Consider the following 13789-nt stretch of genomic DNA (forward strand, 5'->3'; position numbering starts at 1 on the left):
TACACTATAATCATGGCATTCAGAGAATTCTTTCACTATAACCATGGCATTCAGAGAATTCTTACACTATACTCATGGCATTCAGAGAATTCTTACACTATAATCATGGCATTCAGAGAATTATTACACTATAATCATGGCATTCAGAGAATTATTACAACATAAACATGGCATTTAGAGAATTATTACATCATAATGATATTCACATTGCATTCAGAGAATTCTTAGAATATACTCATGACATTCAAAAGGTCATACTTTCTGTCAAGATGGCATAACATTCAAACATCATGGCCATGCCAACAGTCAAACATCATGGCCATGCCAGCATTCACCCTACTTGTATCATTTGTTGGCAAGATAATAAAAAAAATATCAAATTACAATTAAAAATATAACCAATGGTTTTGTAGCACAACTAATATTATGCTTTAAAGCCATTTATTACAGAAATTACGTACCAGAGATTACTTGCACTGGTGCACATACATATTAATGTTATTTTCACTGCAGTGCAATACTGAGCTGCAAGTCCATTTACCTACCCATTCCCATTGTTATCTAATATAATAGCAATTATCATTTGACTGTTGCTGAGGGCATGGTGCTGTTGCTGAGGCATATTTGCAAACATTTTGGAATGTTCACTTGCCCACCTAACAATGTAGATATCTTTGCAACATATACTTACATTTGGCTGTTCCTAAGGGCAACAGCCAAATCTTCAGAATAACACTTCCAGAAACATCCCACTAAGTTTGAGCCTCATTCACCATGTAGTTTTTTAAGATATAAGTTGAAAGACCAAAATTCAATTTAAAAAACAAACAAACCTAATTTGCATATCAGTGATGGGATTACTATGTTATGAACCATCCTTCATCTACACATCACTATGTACATTCTTCACCAAATTTCACACTAATCTGTCTGATTGTTCTATAGCTTAAGTTTTTTAAAAACCACATTTTGACCAAAATAAAAAATGTGTGATATGATCATTTTCATTTGAACAATGTTCCATCTTTACAACCTAACTAATGTGCCTACCAAATATCTAGCCGATTTGACTTGAATGTTTGACTTATAAAGTTGTTTATATACACACACTCGCACATACACACAGACATTTATTTTGTGATGCCTATAACACTACTGAACTACGAGGCAGTGTTCAGCTGTGCTAAAATGACCAGATTATATTGCTCAGTAGACTGTACAGATATAGCTTCCAGGAGCAGAATAGAGGCTCGATACATTGTACACAAAACAAGTCTTTGTAGAAGACAGTCCCCTGAAATACTTAATTTCTATGAGACTGAATAGAGACATGATTTAAAGGAAATTGGTGGCAACAAATAAACACTAGTGTCTGATAATGCAGCAATTGCTGAATTTCAATAACTGAACCTGAAGATCAGAGTCAAATTTGGTCAATATATACTTGAATGCAGTCTCTATGAATGAACAGTTTTTGAGTTATGTGGTAAATCATGATTGTTCACTATACTTATATGGCTGCCATCAAGTAAAAGATGATTTACGAACACCAAAAATAATACATGTATATGTTTATCTGGTTCTGCATTATCTATAGACATGATCTAAAAGACATTAGCCGCATATAATTGCTAGTGTCTGCAATATGTTAAAAATAGGTTAATTTTAATGGTCTACCCTGTAGGTCAAGGTAAAGGTCAATGGTCATTCATACAAGAACAATTACATGGGGCTAGACACTTGAATGGTGTCTATGTATTGAAGTTTTTTTTATGAGTTATGCAGTAATATAGTGATTTTTCCTACAAATATTGCTACCATTCAGTAAAAATTACATAAGAACTAAAAATAATGCTTGTTCTTTCAATATTGCTCATAAACATGATTTGAAGAAATTAGCAATGTGTAAATACTACAATGTGTCTGTGATAGGCAGGAATTGGCTTGATTTTGATAATTGACCCTAAAGGTTAAGGTCAAGGGTCATGGTCTCAAAAGATAGCTTGCATCTGATTGTATGGTTGTAGGCACTTGAATGGAATGTCTGTGTATTACAGTTTTTGAGTTATGCAGATATTTCATCAAATATTGATTTTTAACTACAAATATGGCCACCATTTGGTCAAATTTGTATATATTGCAAAACAAAGTGACGTGCATATGTATCACAAGATATGTCACCTATGTGCCAAGTTTGAAAAAAATTGCATATTGCATGTCTGAGAATAGAAGTTTCTTAAAAGAAACCCCTTTCTGCGAGATCACACACTTACCTGTTGCTCAATACAATTGGGCTAATCTCACCGTCTTTTCTCATTTGAGGTGATAAAAATTAAAATCCCATCCACCCTCTCTCTCAGAAAAAGAAAATGCAACTCGAATGATTAAAATCGAAGAATGAATTAGAATGAACTGAAACGTTATTTAGTCTGTTATAATGATTTAGTGTCAAAATGAATGGACTGAAGGACCAACTTCGCTATTACTTGGCCTGGGATTACCACCGGACCCCCGGCAAGGACTGTATTCCCCATGTATAATGATAAAAGTACACTCAGTGCTGTGGCGATGAGAAAGGCCACAAAAATCATGATGAAAATATGCAATTTGATGTAAAAACTTACTAACCTGGATAGACAATGAGCGGTATTGCGTAAAAAGGCTTTGAAATGTAATGCCGTTAATCGAATGGTGAGGCAATGAGAACTGAGAATTGGGATATAGTCCGGTTTGTGAGAGTGGGTAGATGAGACTTTAATTTTTATTGCCTCGTATTGAGAAAAGATAGTGAGATTAGCCTAATTGCATCAAGTGAAAGGTAAGTATGAGATTGAAGCAGAAATGACGTATTACATATGCAAACACGAATGGACACGCACAGACAGACAGATGGATGAAGCCCATTATAATAGCACTTGGGGGGGGGAGCTAAGACAGATGGATGAAGCCCATTATAATAGCACTTGGGGGGGGGGGGAGGGGGGAGGGGGCACTAAGAAAACTACAAGGCAGCAATGGCTGCAAACCTATACATTATTTTACATACACAATTGTATTAGCTAAACATTACAATGTGCACTGTCAATTCAAATATACATACACAATGCTATTAGCTAAATGTTACAATGTGCACTGTCAATTCAAATGTACATACACAATGCTATTATCTAAACATTACAATGTGCACTGTCAATTCAAATGTACATACACAATGCTATTATCTAAACATTACAATGTGCACTGTCAATTCAAATGTACATACACAATGCTATTAGCTAAATGTTACAATGTGGACTGTCAATTCAAATGTACATACACAATGCTATTAGCTAAACATTACAATGTGCACTGTCAATTCAAATGTACATACACAATGCTATTAGCTAAACATTACAATGTGCACTGTCAATTCAAATGTACATACACAATGTTGTTAGCTAAATGTTACAATGTGGACTGTCAATTCAAATTTACATACACAATGCTATTAGCTAAACATTACAATGTGCACTGTCAATTCAAATGTACATACACAACGCTATTAGCTAAATGTTACAATGTGCACTGTCAATTCAAATATACATACACAATGCTATTAGCTAAACATTACAATGTGCACTGTCAATTCAAATGTACATACACAATGCTATTAGCTAAATGTTACAATGTGTCAATTTAAACATTTTGAACAAATTGTTATCAAACTAGTCATATGGCTTAATTTTATAATATAAATATGCTGTCAATATTACATTTCAAGTAATAATTATTAATCTCCATGTATTACATTTACTTTCTTTCATGGCTGAATACCAACTCACATGGGTTGACAAATCTAACATAATTATACAATTCATTCATATATCAGTTGAACTTCAAAAAGAATACAATATGACTTTGATAAGTATCACCATTTGAAACTATTCTATAATGTTCTGTTTGTCTGTTTAACATACCACTCACAAACCAGGATGACTGCAATATCTTGATGGTTCTGTATTTCTTTATACACAATAGATGTATTTAGAAATCACCATAGACCCTGTTGGTGGAGGGTCTATGAAATCACTAATAGCGTAACATTGTACTGTATGCTATTTCGCATACAACTTATGTTTTATGGAATGAATATTTTTTGAAGGGGATCATCTTCTGCAAAGCTTGTGGCCTATATGTATGCATCTCACAAGGTTACACAGTGTACTTATAGTTTCTAGTAGTTAGAATAAAGTAGAAAGACACTCATACACACTCAGCTGTATGTGCCATCATACAAGAAAACAGTAGACAAATTCTATGAAATTCTTATTGTTAGGATATTATTACCTCATACATGTATAGTCCAAATTTATATTGGTCTGAAATACTTGAATGTGCATTTACATAAAACATTGTTGTCCTCAACACATCAACACGTACATACCCTAGTGTGAGGGTTGGAAAAGTGTTGTCCTCAACACATCGACACGTACATACCCTAGTATGAGGGATGGAAAAGGGTACACTGTTGTCCTCAACACATCAACACGTACGTACCCTAGTATGAGGGATGGAAAAGGGTACACTGTTGTCCTCAACACATCAACACGTACATACCCTAGTGTGAGGGATGGAAAAGGGTACACTGTTGTCCTCAACACATCAACACGTACGTACCCTAGTATGAGGGATGGAAAAGGGTACATTGTTGTCCTCAACACATCAACACATACATACCCTAGTATGAGGGTTGGAAAAGGGTACATTGTTGTCCTCAACACATCAACACATACACACCCTAGTATGAGGGTTGGAAAAGGGTACATTGTTGTCCTCAATACATCAACACATACATACCCTAGTATGAGGGTTGGAAAAGTGTTGTCCTCAACACATCGACACATACATACCCTAGTATGAGGGTTGGAAAAGGGTACATTGTTGTCCTCAACACATCGACACATACATACCCTAGTATGAGGGTTGGAAAAGTGTTGTCCTAAACACATCGACACATACATACCCTAGTATGAGGGTTGGAAAAGTGTTGTCCTAAACACATCGACATGTACATACCCTAGTATGAGGATTGGAAAAGGGTACATTGTTGTCCTCAACACATCAACACATACATACCCTAGTATGAGGGTTGGAAAAGTGTTGTCCTCAACACATCGACACGTACATACCCTAGTGTGAGGGTTGGAAAAGGGTACATTGTTGTCCTCAACACATCCACACGTACATACCCTAGTATGAGGATTGGAAAAGGGTACACTGTTGTCCTCAACACATCGACACGTACATACCCTATAAGTATGAGGGTTGGAAAAGGGTACATTGTTGTCCTCAACACATCAACACGTACATACCCTAGTATGAGGGATGGAAAAGGGTACATTGTTGTCCTCAACACATCAACACGTACATACCCTAGTATGAGGGATGGAAAAGGGTACACTGTTGTCCTCAACACATCAACACGTACGTACCCTAGTATGAGGATTGGAAAAGGGTATGTTGTTGTCCTCAACACATCGACACGTACATACCCTAGTATGAGGATTGGAAAAGGGTACATTGTTGTCCTCAACACATCAACACATACACACCCTAGTATGAGGATTGGAAAAGTGTTGTCCTCAACACATCGACATGTACGTACCCTAGTATGAGGGTTGGAAAAGGGTACACTGTTGTCCTCAACACATCAACACATACATACCCTAGTATGAGGGTTGGAAAAGTGTTGTCCTCAACACATCAACACGTACGTACCCTAGTATGAGGGTTGGAAAAGGGTACATTGTTGTCCTCAACACATCAACACATACATACCCTAGTATGAGGATTGGAAAAGGGTACATTGTTGTCCTCAACACATCAACACATACATACCCTAGTATGAGGGTTGGAAAAGTGTTGTCCTCAACACATCAACACGTACATACCCTAGTATGAGGATTGGAAAAGGGTACACTGTTGTCCTCAACACATCGACACGTACATACCCTAGTATGAGGGTTGGAAAAGGGTACATTGTTGTCCTCAACACATCGACACGTACATACCCTAGTATGAGGATTGGAAAAGTGTACATTGTTGTCCTAAACACATCGACACATACACACCCTAGTATGAGGGATGGAAAAGGGTACATTGTTGTCCTCAACACATCGACACGTACATACCCTAGTATGAGGATTGGAAAAGTGTTGTCCTAAACACATCGACACGTACATACCCTAGTATGAGGGTTGGAAAAGTGTTGTCCTCAACACATCGACACGTACATACCCTAGTATGAGGGATGGAAAAGGGTACATTGTTGTCCTCAATACATCAACACATACATACCCTAGTATGAGGGTTGGAAAAGGGTATGTTGTTGGCCTCAACACGAGGGTTGGCAAGGGGTACACACTTTGTGAAGATTAAATTGTACAGATTAAGTCTGTGTAGAAAAGAACACATTCAATAATTTAGAAGCTTGGTATTGCTCTAACAATTCATATTGTACAATGTATGTATCTCCTTGATCCCAAACCTTCATTGCTTCAAACAATAACAGATGCCCTTATGCGAAAAATAATTGTTCATGTTCAATGTGAACATGATATGCAGTCAATGCCATATGGTAACAATACACTATATAAATACTCTATTGCACAAAAGTCAGAGAGAGAGATAACTACATGAAATGCTATCATGGTATATCTTTGTTTAACAAACATTAATATGATCATTAATACTGCATGTACAATATCAATTAAGAAATGCTCTTCGACTACAATTGAGAAATCTCCTAAATCATACCAATCATGAAACTATGAAACTACAATAAAACTATTTGTGTTGATAAAATATTATTGTAGGTTGTTAAGAAGTATATGAAAGCATCACACACTTGTATTGAGAGAACAAAAACATATTGGGTACAAAGCATCATCATGGGGTGACACACAGACAGAACTCATGCTTGTATAGCTGCGCATAGTGGTGTCCAATTTACATATTGTGCTAGTAAATACACAAACACAGAATAATGTGCATTGCTTTATTCATTATGAGTGTGAGGTTGAGGCAGTCTTCATACATCAAAGTTCTCATCTGTTCTCTATTGTGTAGCTTCACCTGGTTTGAGTTGAGTGGTTGTGTTAGCAGTTGCAGTTAACTTACTGAGTCGAACAATTTCATCTGAAAGCATTTCAATGTCCTGCAAAGATCACAAAAATAAATTAATAAGTAAAAGCACAGATACACCTTCTTAAGTTATTTGTGAGTACATGATATTTGACCTAACGGTAGAAGCCACACAGAACAACTTCACTTCTCAAAGATTAGCATTTCAGTACTCATGAAGTTGGCTTTATTCCTCCAATATGTCATTTCAAAGTATTTAGGTGTATAGCTACTGATTGGAGTATTTGGGTGTATAACTGTTGATTTGTTGACTATGGGGAGTATTTGGGTGTATAACTACTGAATCATTGACTATGGGGAGTATTTGGGTTTATAACGGCTGTTTTGTTGACAATGGGGAGTATTTGGGTGTATAACTACTGAATCATTAGCCCCGTCTACACGGCACTAAAAATCCTACCTGAGGTAGGATTCAGGATATTTTGAAGCCCGTGTAGACGCAAACGCGTCCTGAACCTGTCCTGAAACTGTCCTGACTTAGGACACCTTTGAGAAGTTTCCTGAAACCCTCCTGACTTCGTCCTATGTACTGGAAGGCGCGACATCTACGCTGTAACCTTTCTACGTGTAGACACAAATCTATCCTACCTCAGGTAGGACGACCTATGTGTAGATGGGGCCATTGACTATGGGGAGTATTTGGGTGTATAACTACTTGAAACAATGGGGAAGTATGACTGCTTTTAACTGACAATGTTCAAGTTACTAATATATACTATGTGTTTCCTATGGTAGACATCTGGGATTCGAGTCAACCACAATAAATATTCATTATGTCTTGTTTTTCATCATGTTATTATTATATCCTGCATCTTCATATCTCTAGCAGTACACTATATTTTCATATCTCTAGCAGTACACTATATTTTCATATCTCTAGCAGTACACTATATTTTCATATCTCTAGCAGTACACTATATTTTCATATCTCTAGCAGTACACTGTATCTTCATATCTCTAGCAGTACACTATATTTTCATATCTCTAGCAGTACAATGTATCTTCATATCTCTAGCAGTACACTGTATCTTCATATCTCTAGCAGTACACTGTATCTTCATATCTCTAGCAGTACACTGTATTTTCATATCTCTAGCAGTACACTATATTTTCATATCTCTAGCAGTACACTATATTTTCATATCTCTAGCAGTACACTATATTTTCATATCTCTAGCAGTACACTGTATCTTCATATCTTTAGCAGTACACTATATTTTCATATCTCTAGCAGTACACTATATTTTCATATCTCTAGCAGTACACTATATTTTCATATCTCTAGCAGTACACTATATTTTCATATCTCTAGCAGTACACTATATTTTCATATCTCTAGCAGTACACTGTATTTTCATATCTCTAGCATGCACTGTATCTTCATATCTCTAGCAGTACACTGTATCTTCATATCTCTAACAGTACACTGTATTTTCATATCTCTAGCAGTACACTGTATTTTCATATCTCTAGCAGTACACTGTATTTTCATATCTCTAGCAGTACACTGTATCTTCATATCTCTAGCATGCACTGTATCTTCATATCTCTAGCAGTACACTGTATTTTCATATCTCTAGCAGTACACTGTATTTTCATATCTCTAGCAGTACACTGTATTTTCATATCTCTAGCATGCACTGTATCTTCATATCTCTAGCAGTACAAATTTACACTGTATCTTCATATCTCTAACAGTACACTGTATTTTCATATCTCTAGCAGTACACTGTATTTTCATATCTCTAGCAGTACACTGTATTTTCATATCTCTAGCAGTACACTGTATCTTCATATCTCTAGCAGTACACTGTATCTTCATATCTCTAGCAGTACACTATATTTTCATATCTCTAGCAGTACACTATATTTTCATATCTCTAGCAGTACACTATATTTTCATATCTCTAGCAGTACACTATATTTTAATATCTCTAGCAGTACACTATATTTTCATATCTCTAGCAGTACACTATATTTTCATATCTCTAGCAGTACACTATATTTTCATATCTCTAGCAGTACACTGTATTTTCATATCTCTAGCAGTACACTATATTTTCATATCTCTAGCAGTACACTATTTTCATATCTCTAGCAGTACATTGTATTTTCATATCTCTAGCAGTACACTGTATTTTCATATCTCCAGCAGTACACTATATTTTCATATCTCTAGCAGTACACTGTATTTTCATATCTCTAGCAGTACACTGTATTTTCATATCTCTAGCAGTACACTATATTTTCATATCTCCAGCAGTACACTATATTTTCATATCTCTAGCAGTACACTGTATTTTCATATCTCTAGCAGTACACTGTATTTTCATATCTCTAGCAGTACACTATATTTTCATATCTCTAGCAGTACACTATATTTTCATATCTCTAGCAGTACACTGTATTTTCATATCTCTAGCAGTACACTATATTTTCATATCTCTAGCAGTACACTTTATTTTCATATCTCTAGCAGTACACTATATTTTCATATCTCTAGCAGTACACTATATTTTCATATCTCTAGCAGTACACTATATTTTCATATCTCTAGCAGTACACTGTATTTTCATATCTCTAGCAGTACACTATATTTTCATATCTCTAGCAGTACACTGTATCTTCATATCTCTAGCAGTACACTGTATCTTCATATCTCTAGCAGTACACTGTATTTTCATATCTCTAGCATGCACTGTATCTTCATATCTAGCAGTACACTTGACTTACCTTTTGTAAATGCATGTTTTTAGTCAGGGTCTCTTCTAACATCCTCTGTAATTTTCTATTGAATTCTTTCATACTAATATCTATGTCATCCCCTTTGACAAAGTCCATCATTTTATGTAGTGTTGTCTTTTTTTCTGGTGTTGATGGTGTTAAATCTATAATAAAACAAGGTACATTAAATCTGACATTGATGGCATCCAATCAGATAAAAGACTATCTCCCTCTAGATGATTATTAGTGTTGACACAAACATTACATTTCATATAATAGTAGAAAACTGAATGTATTGCAGATCATGACATTTCATTAACACTTTTATTGAATTGATAAACAAGGTATGAGTCAGAATGTGAAATTAACATTGTCCATTGGACCTAGATCAACACCGATATAGCTGTTTCTATTTCTTTTATTTCAAGATGTGAGGGAAACACCTGCTATTTTATGCCAGCATATATGTGCAATGTTGTGCTGCCCTCCAATATATGTAGTATGATTTTTCTCTCCTATAAACATTAACAAATACATGTATGATTCACCTTATGCTTGTCATACTGATCGAGACCAGTACATTGTAGTTTATTTGAAATGAATGTGATTGAAAATAAATATTTGGAAAATTGTAAGTCATAAAAAGAAATGGTGATATAAAAAATATGCAAGACCAAATAGAGAAAACAGGAACCTGAAATGTTATATTCTAAATTATTTGAACATAAATTTCCTTTTAGAAAACAGCTTAGAGATACCTAACTGTCTGGCATGGGACAACTCGAACCACAGATGAGATATATCTGCCTTTTCCCAGCTGTCCCTCCAGATCATCCAAAGTGAAAATTCAGTTTAGGCCTTGCCAAAAGGAGTGAGTGATCACAGTTTTCCAGAAGTTTGTCCAGTATGTAAGAAGATGACAATATGAAGAACTATGATTCAAGACAAGTTGTCATGGAAGACATAGCCCCCCAAAAAACTACAAGTTCTTTAGTTTGTACATGACTTACCAGCTCTATCCATGACATAAGACTGTATGATTGAACTCTTTTGCATGATGTCATCAGCCATACAGGCATTACTGTTCTCTAGATGGTTTACCTACAAAGAATAGTAGGAAAGGAAAAAGTGGATATGTACAAATCCATTACTTTCTGATACATTTGCTAAAGTGTATGAAAGAGGACACTGTATTGATTACAATAAAACTTGAGACTAGACAGATGCTATTACTCGACGTTCTTGATCCAAGTACAAACTACCGGGGGTGGGGGTGGGGTGGTGGTGGTGGTGGTGGTGGGGTGGTATTATATTTTTTGAAAAATAAAGCACAAATATTATCCGTACTGAAAATGAAGAATAAATGGAGATCTAGTTCAAGGTTAAGATTTCAACAGAGTTTTCGTTTCTTCTTGTAAGTGCGTGTACGTGAAACATGCATACATAGAACAAATGCTTTATGCTGAGAAGTCTACTGAAGTGACCATAACTCCGTTCATGACTCACGATCACTTCAGTAGACTTCCTCGTGTAAGGCATTCATGCTATACATGCACGTTTCACATAAATGTACGTACATACATACATATATACAAGGACGTATGAAAATACAAGTTAAAAATGGGGCGAATTGAAATGGGACGAAGTGAATCGCAATCATACAACTCCATACCTATTGGTTAATCTCTGGATATATACAACTCCATACCTATTGGTTAATCTCTCTGGATATATACAACTCCATACCTATTGGTTAATCTCTCTGGATATATACAACTCCATACCTATTGGTTAATTTCTCTGGATATATACAACTCCATACCTATTGGTTAATCTCTCTGGATATATACAACTCCATACCTATTGGTTAATTTCTCTGGATATATACAACTCCATACCTATTGGTTAATCTCTCTGGATATATACAACTCCATACCTATTGGTTAATCTCTCTGGATATATACAACTCCATACCTATTGGTTAATTTCTCTGGATATATACAACTCCATACCTATTGGTTAATTTCTCTGGATATATACAACTCCATACCTATTGGTTAATCTCTCTGGATATATACAACTCCATACCTATTGGTTAATCTCTCTGGACATGTTCCTCTAAGCAAGTCCTCTAACAATATATGCTGTCAAGTGAGGCAAACTTCCTTTTCATGTAAATAGTGGAATTGTTGTATTTATCCTTAGGCCACGAAAAAATTAATCTATTCATCATGTAACCAAGCCTATCACTTTTTGGTAGGTAGGTTGTTTTGTAACACACCTAGTTCCTTTCCTACGTTGTATTTGTCAATATATGGTCATGTGGTATGCAGCATTTTTACACTGTTCAACGCAAATGACGTTTACCAGTCAATAATTTTGGTCCTGATGCCTGTACTGGCATCATCATGAAAACTGCTACCTGCTAACATCATGTGTGCATGCGTACATGTTTTCACAGCAGATGAAAATGGTGTCACCTTGTGCTGGCGAATAAACGTTAGCTTGAACCTTTACAGCCTTACAATTTTCTGAAGACAAACTTAGTCACCCTTGTGTCAGAAAGGATTTGGAATGAACAAAATTAATAATTATTAAAGGAGTAAACTTTACAGATTCCTGTGTTGTTTTTCAAACTACCTTTACTGTTGTCATATGGAAACCCTTTGGGGTATGTAGGTTGTTATGTTCAATGTGCAACCTAGCTTACTACTTTGGGGTATGTAGGATGTTATGTTCAATGTGCAACCTAGCCCATCACTTTGGGGTATGTAGGATGTTATGTTCAATGTGCAACCTAGCCTACTCCTTTGGGGTATGTTGGATGTTATGTTCAATGTGCAACCTAGCCTATTACTTTGGGGTATGTAGGATGTTATGTTCAATGTGCAACCTAGCCCATCACTTTGGGGTATGTAGGATGTTATGTTCAATGTGCAACCTAGCCTATTACTTTGGGGTATGTAGGATGTTATGTTCAATGTGCAACCTAGCCTATTACTTTGGGGTATGTAGGATGTTATGTTCAATGTGCAACCTAGCCTATTACTTTGGGGTATGTAGGATGTTATGTTCAATGTGCAACCTAGCCTATTACTTTGGGGTATGTAGGATGTTATGTTCAATGTGCAACCTAGCCTATTACTTTGGGGTATGTAGGATGTTATGTTCAATGTGCAACCTAGCCTATTACTTTGGGGTATGTAGGATGTTATGTTCAATGTGCAACCTAGCCTATTACTTTGGGGTATGTAGGATGTTATGTTCAATGTGCAACCTAGCCTATTACTTTGGGGTATGTAGGATGTTATGTTCAATGTGCAACCTAGCCCATCACTTTGGGGTATGTAGGATGTTATGTTCAATGTGCAACCTAGCCTATTACTTTGGGGTATGTAGGATGTTATGTTCAATGTGCAACCTAGCCTATTACTTTGGGGTATGTAGGATGTTATGTTCAATGTGCAACCTAGCCTATTACTTTGGGGTATGTAGGATGTTATGTTCAATGTGCAACCTAGCCTATTACTTTGGGGTATGAAGGATGTTATGTTCAATGTGCAACCTAGCTTACTACTTTGGGGTATGTAGGATGTTATGTTCAATGTGCAACCTAGCCTATTACTTTGGGGTATGTAGGTTGTTATGTTCAATGTGCAACCTAGCCTATTACTTTGGGGTATGTAGGTTGTTATGTTCAATGTGCAACCTAGCCTATTACTTTGGGGTATGTAGGATGTTATGTTCAATGTGCAACCTAGCCCATCACTTTGGGGTATGTAGGATGTTATGTTCAATGTGCAACCTAGCTTACTACTTTGGGGTATGTAGGATGTTATGTTCAATGTGCAACCTAGCCCATCACTTTGGGGTATGTAGGATG

At 36.1% G+C, this 13789-nt stretch overlaps 1 protein-coding gene across 1 annotated transcript; it reads right to left on the reverse strand.

The window, feature by feature from the left end:
* Positions 1 to 6930: 6930 nt before the first annotated feature.
* LOC144438119 (GRIP1-associated protein 1-like) lies at positions 6931 to 11001 on the reverse strand. The gene is made up of 3 exons (XM_078127151.1): positions 10917 to 11001; positions 9916 to 10070; positions 6931 to 7195 (listed from the first exon to the last, which is right to left on the reverse strand). The coding sequence occupies exons 1-3, from the start codon at positions 10975 to 10977 to the stop codon at positions 7097 to 7099; spliced, it is 315 nt and encodes a 104-aa protein (XP_077983277.1). The 5' UTR covers positions 10978 to 11001; the 3' UTR covers positions 6931 to 7096.
* Positions 11002 to 13789: the final 2788 nt, after the last annotated feature.

The sequence above is a fragment of the Glandiceps talaboti genome, chromosome 1 (assembly GCF_964340395.1).
Source record: "Glandiceps talaboti chromosome 1, keGlaTala1.1, whole genome shotgun sequence".
NCBI classification, from domain to species: Eukaryota; Metazoa; Hemichordata; class Enteropneusta; family Spengelidae; genus Glandiceps; species Glandiceps talaboti.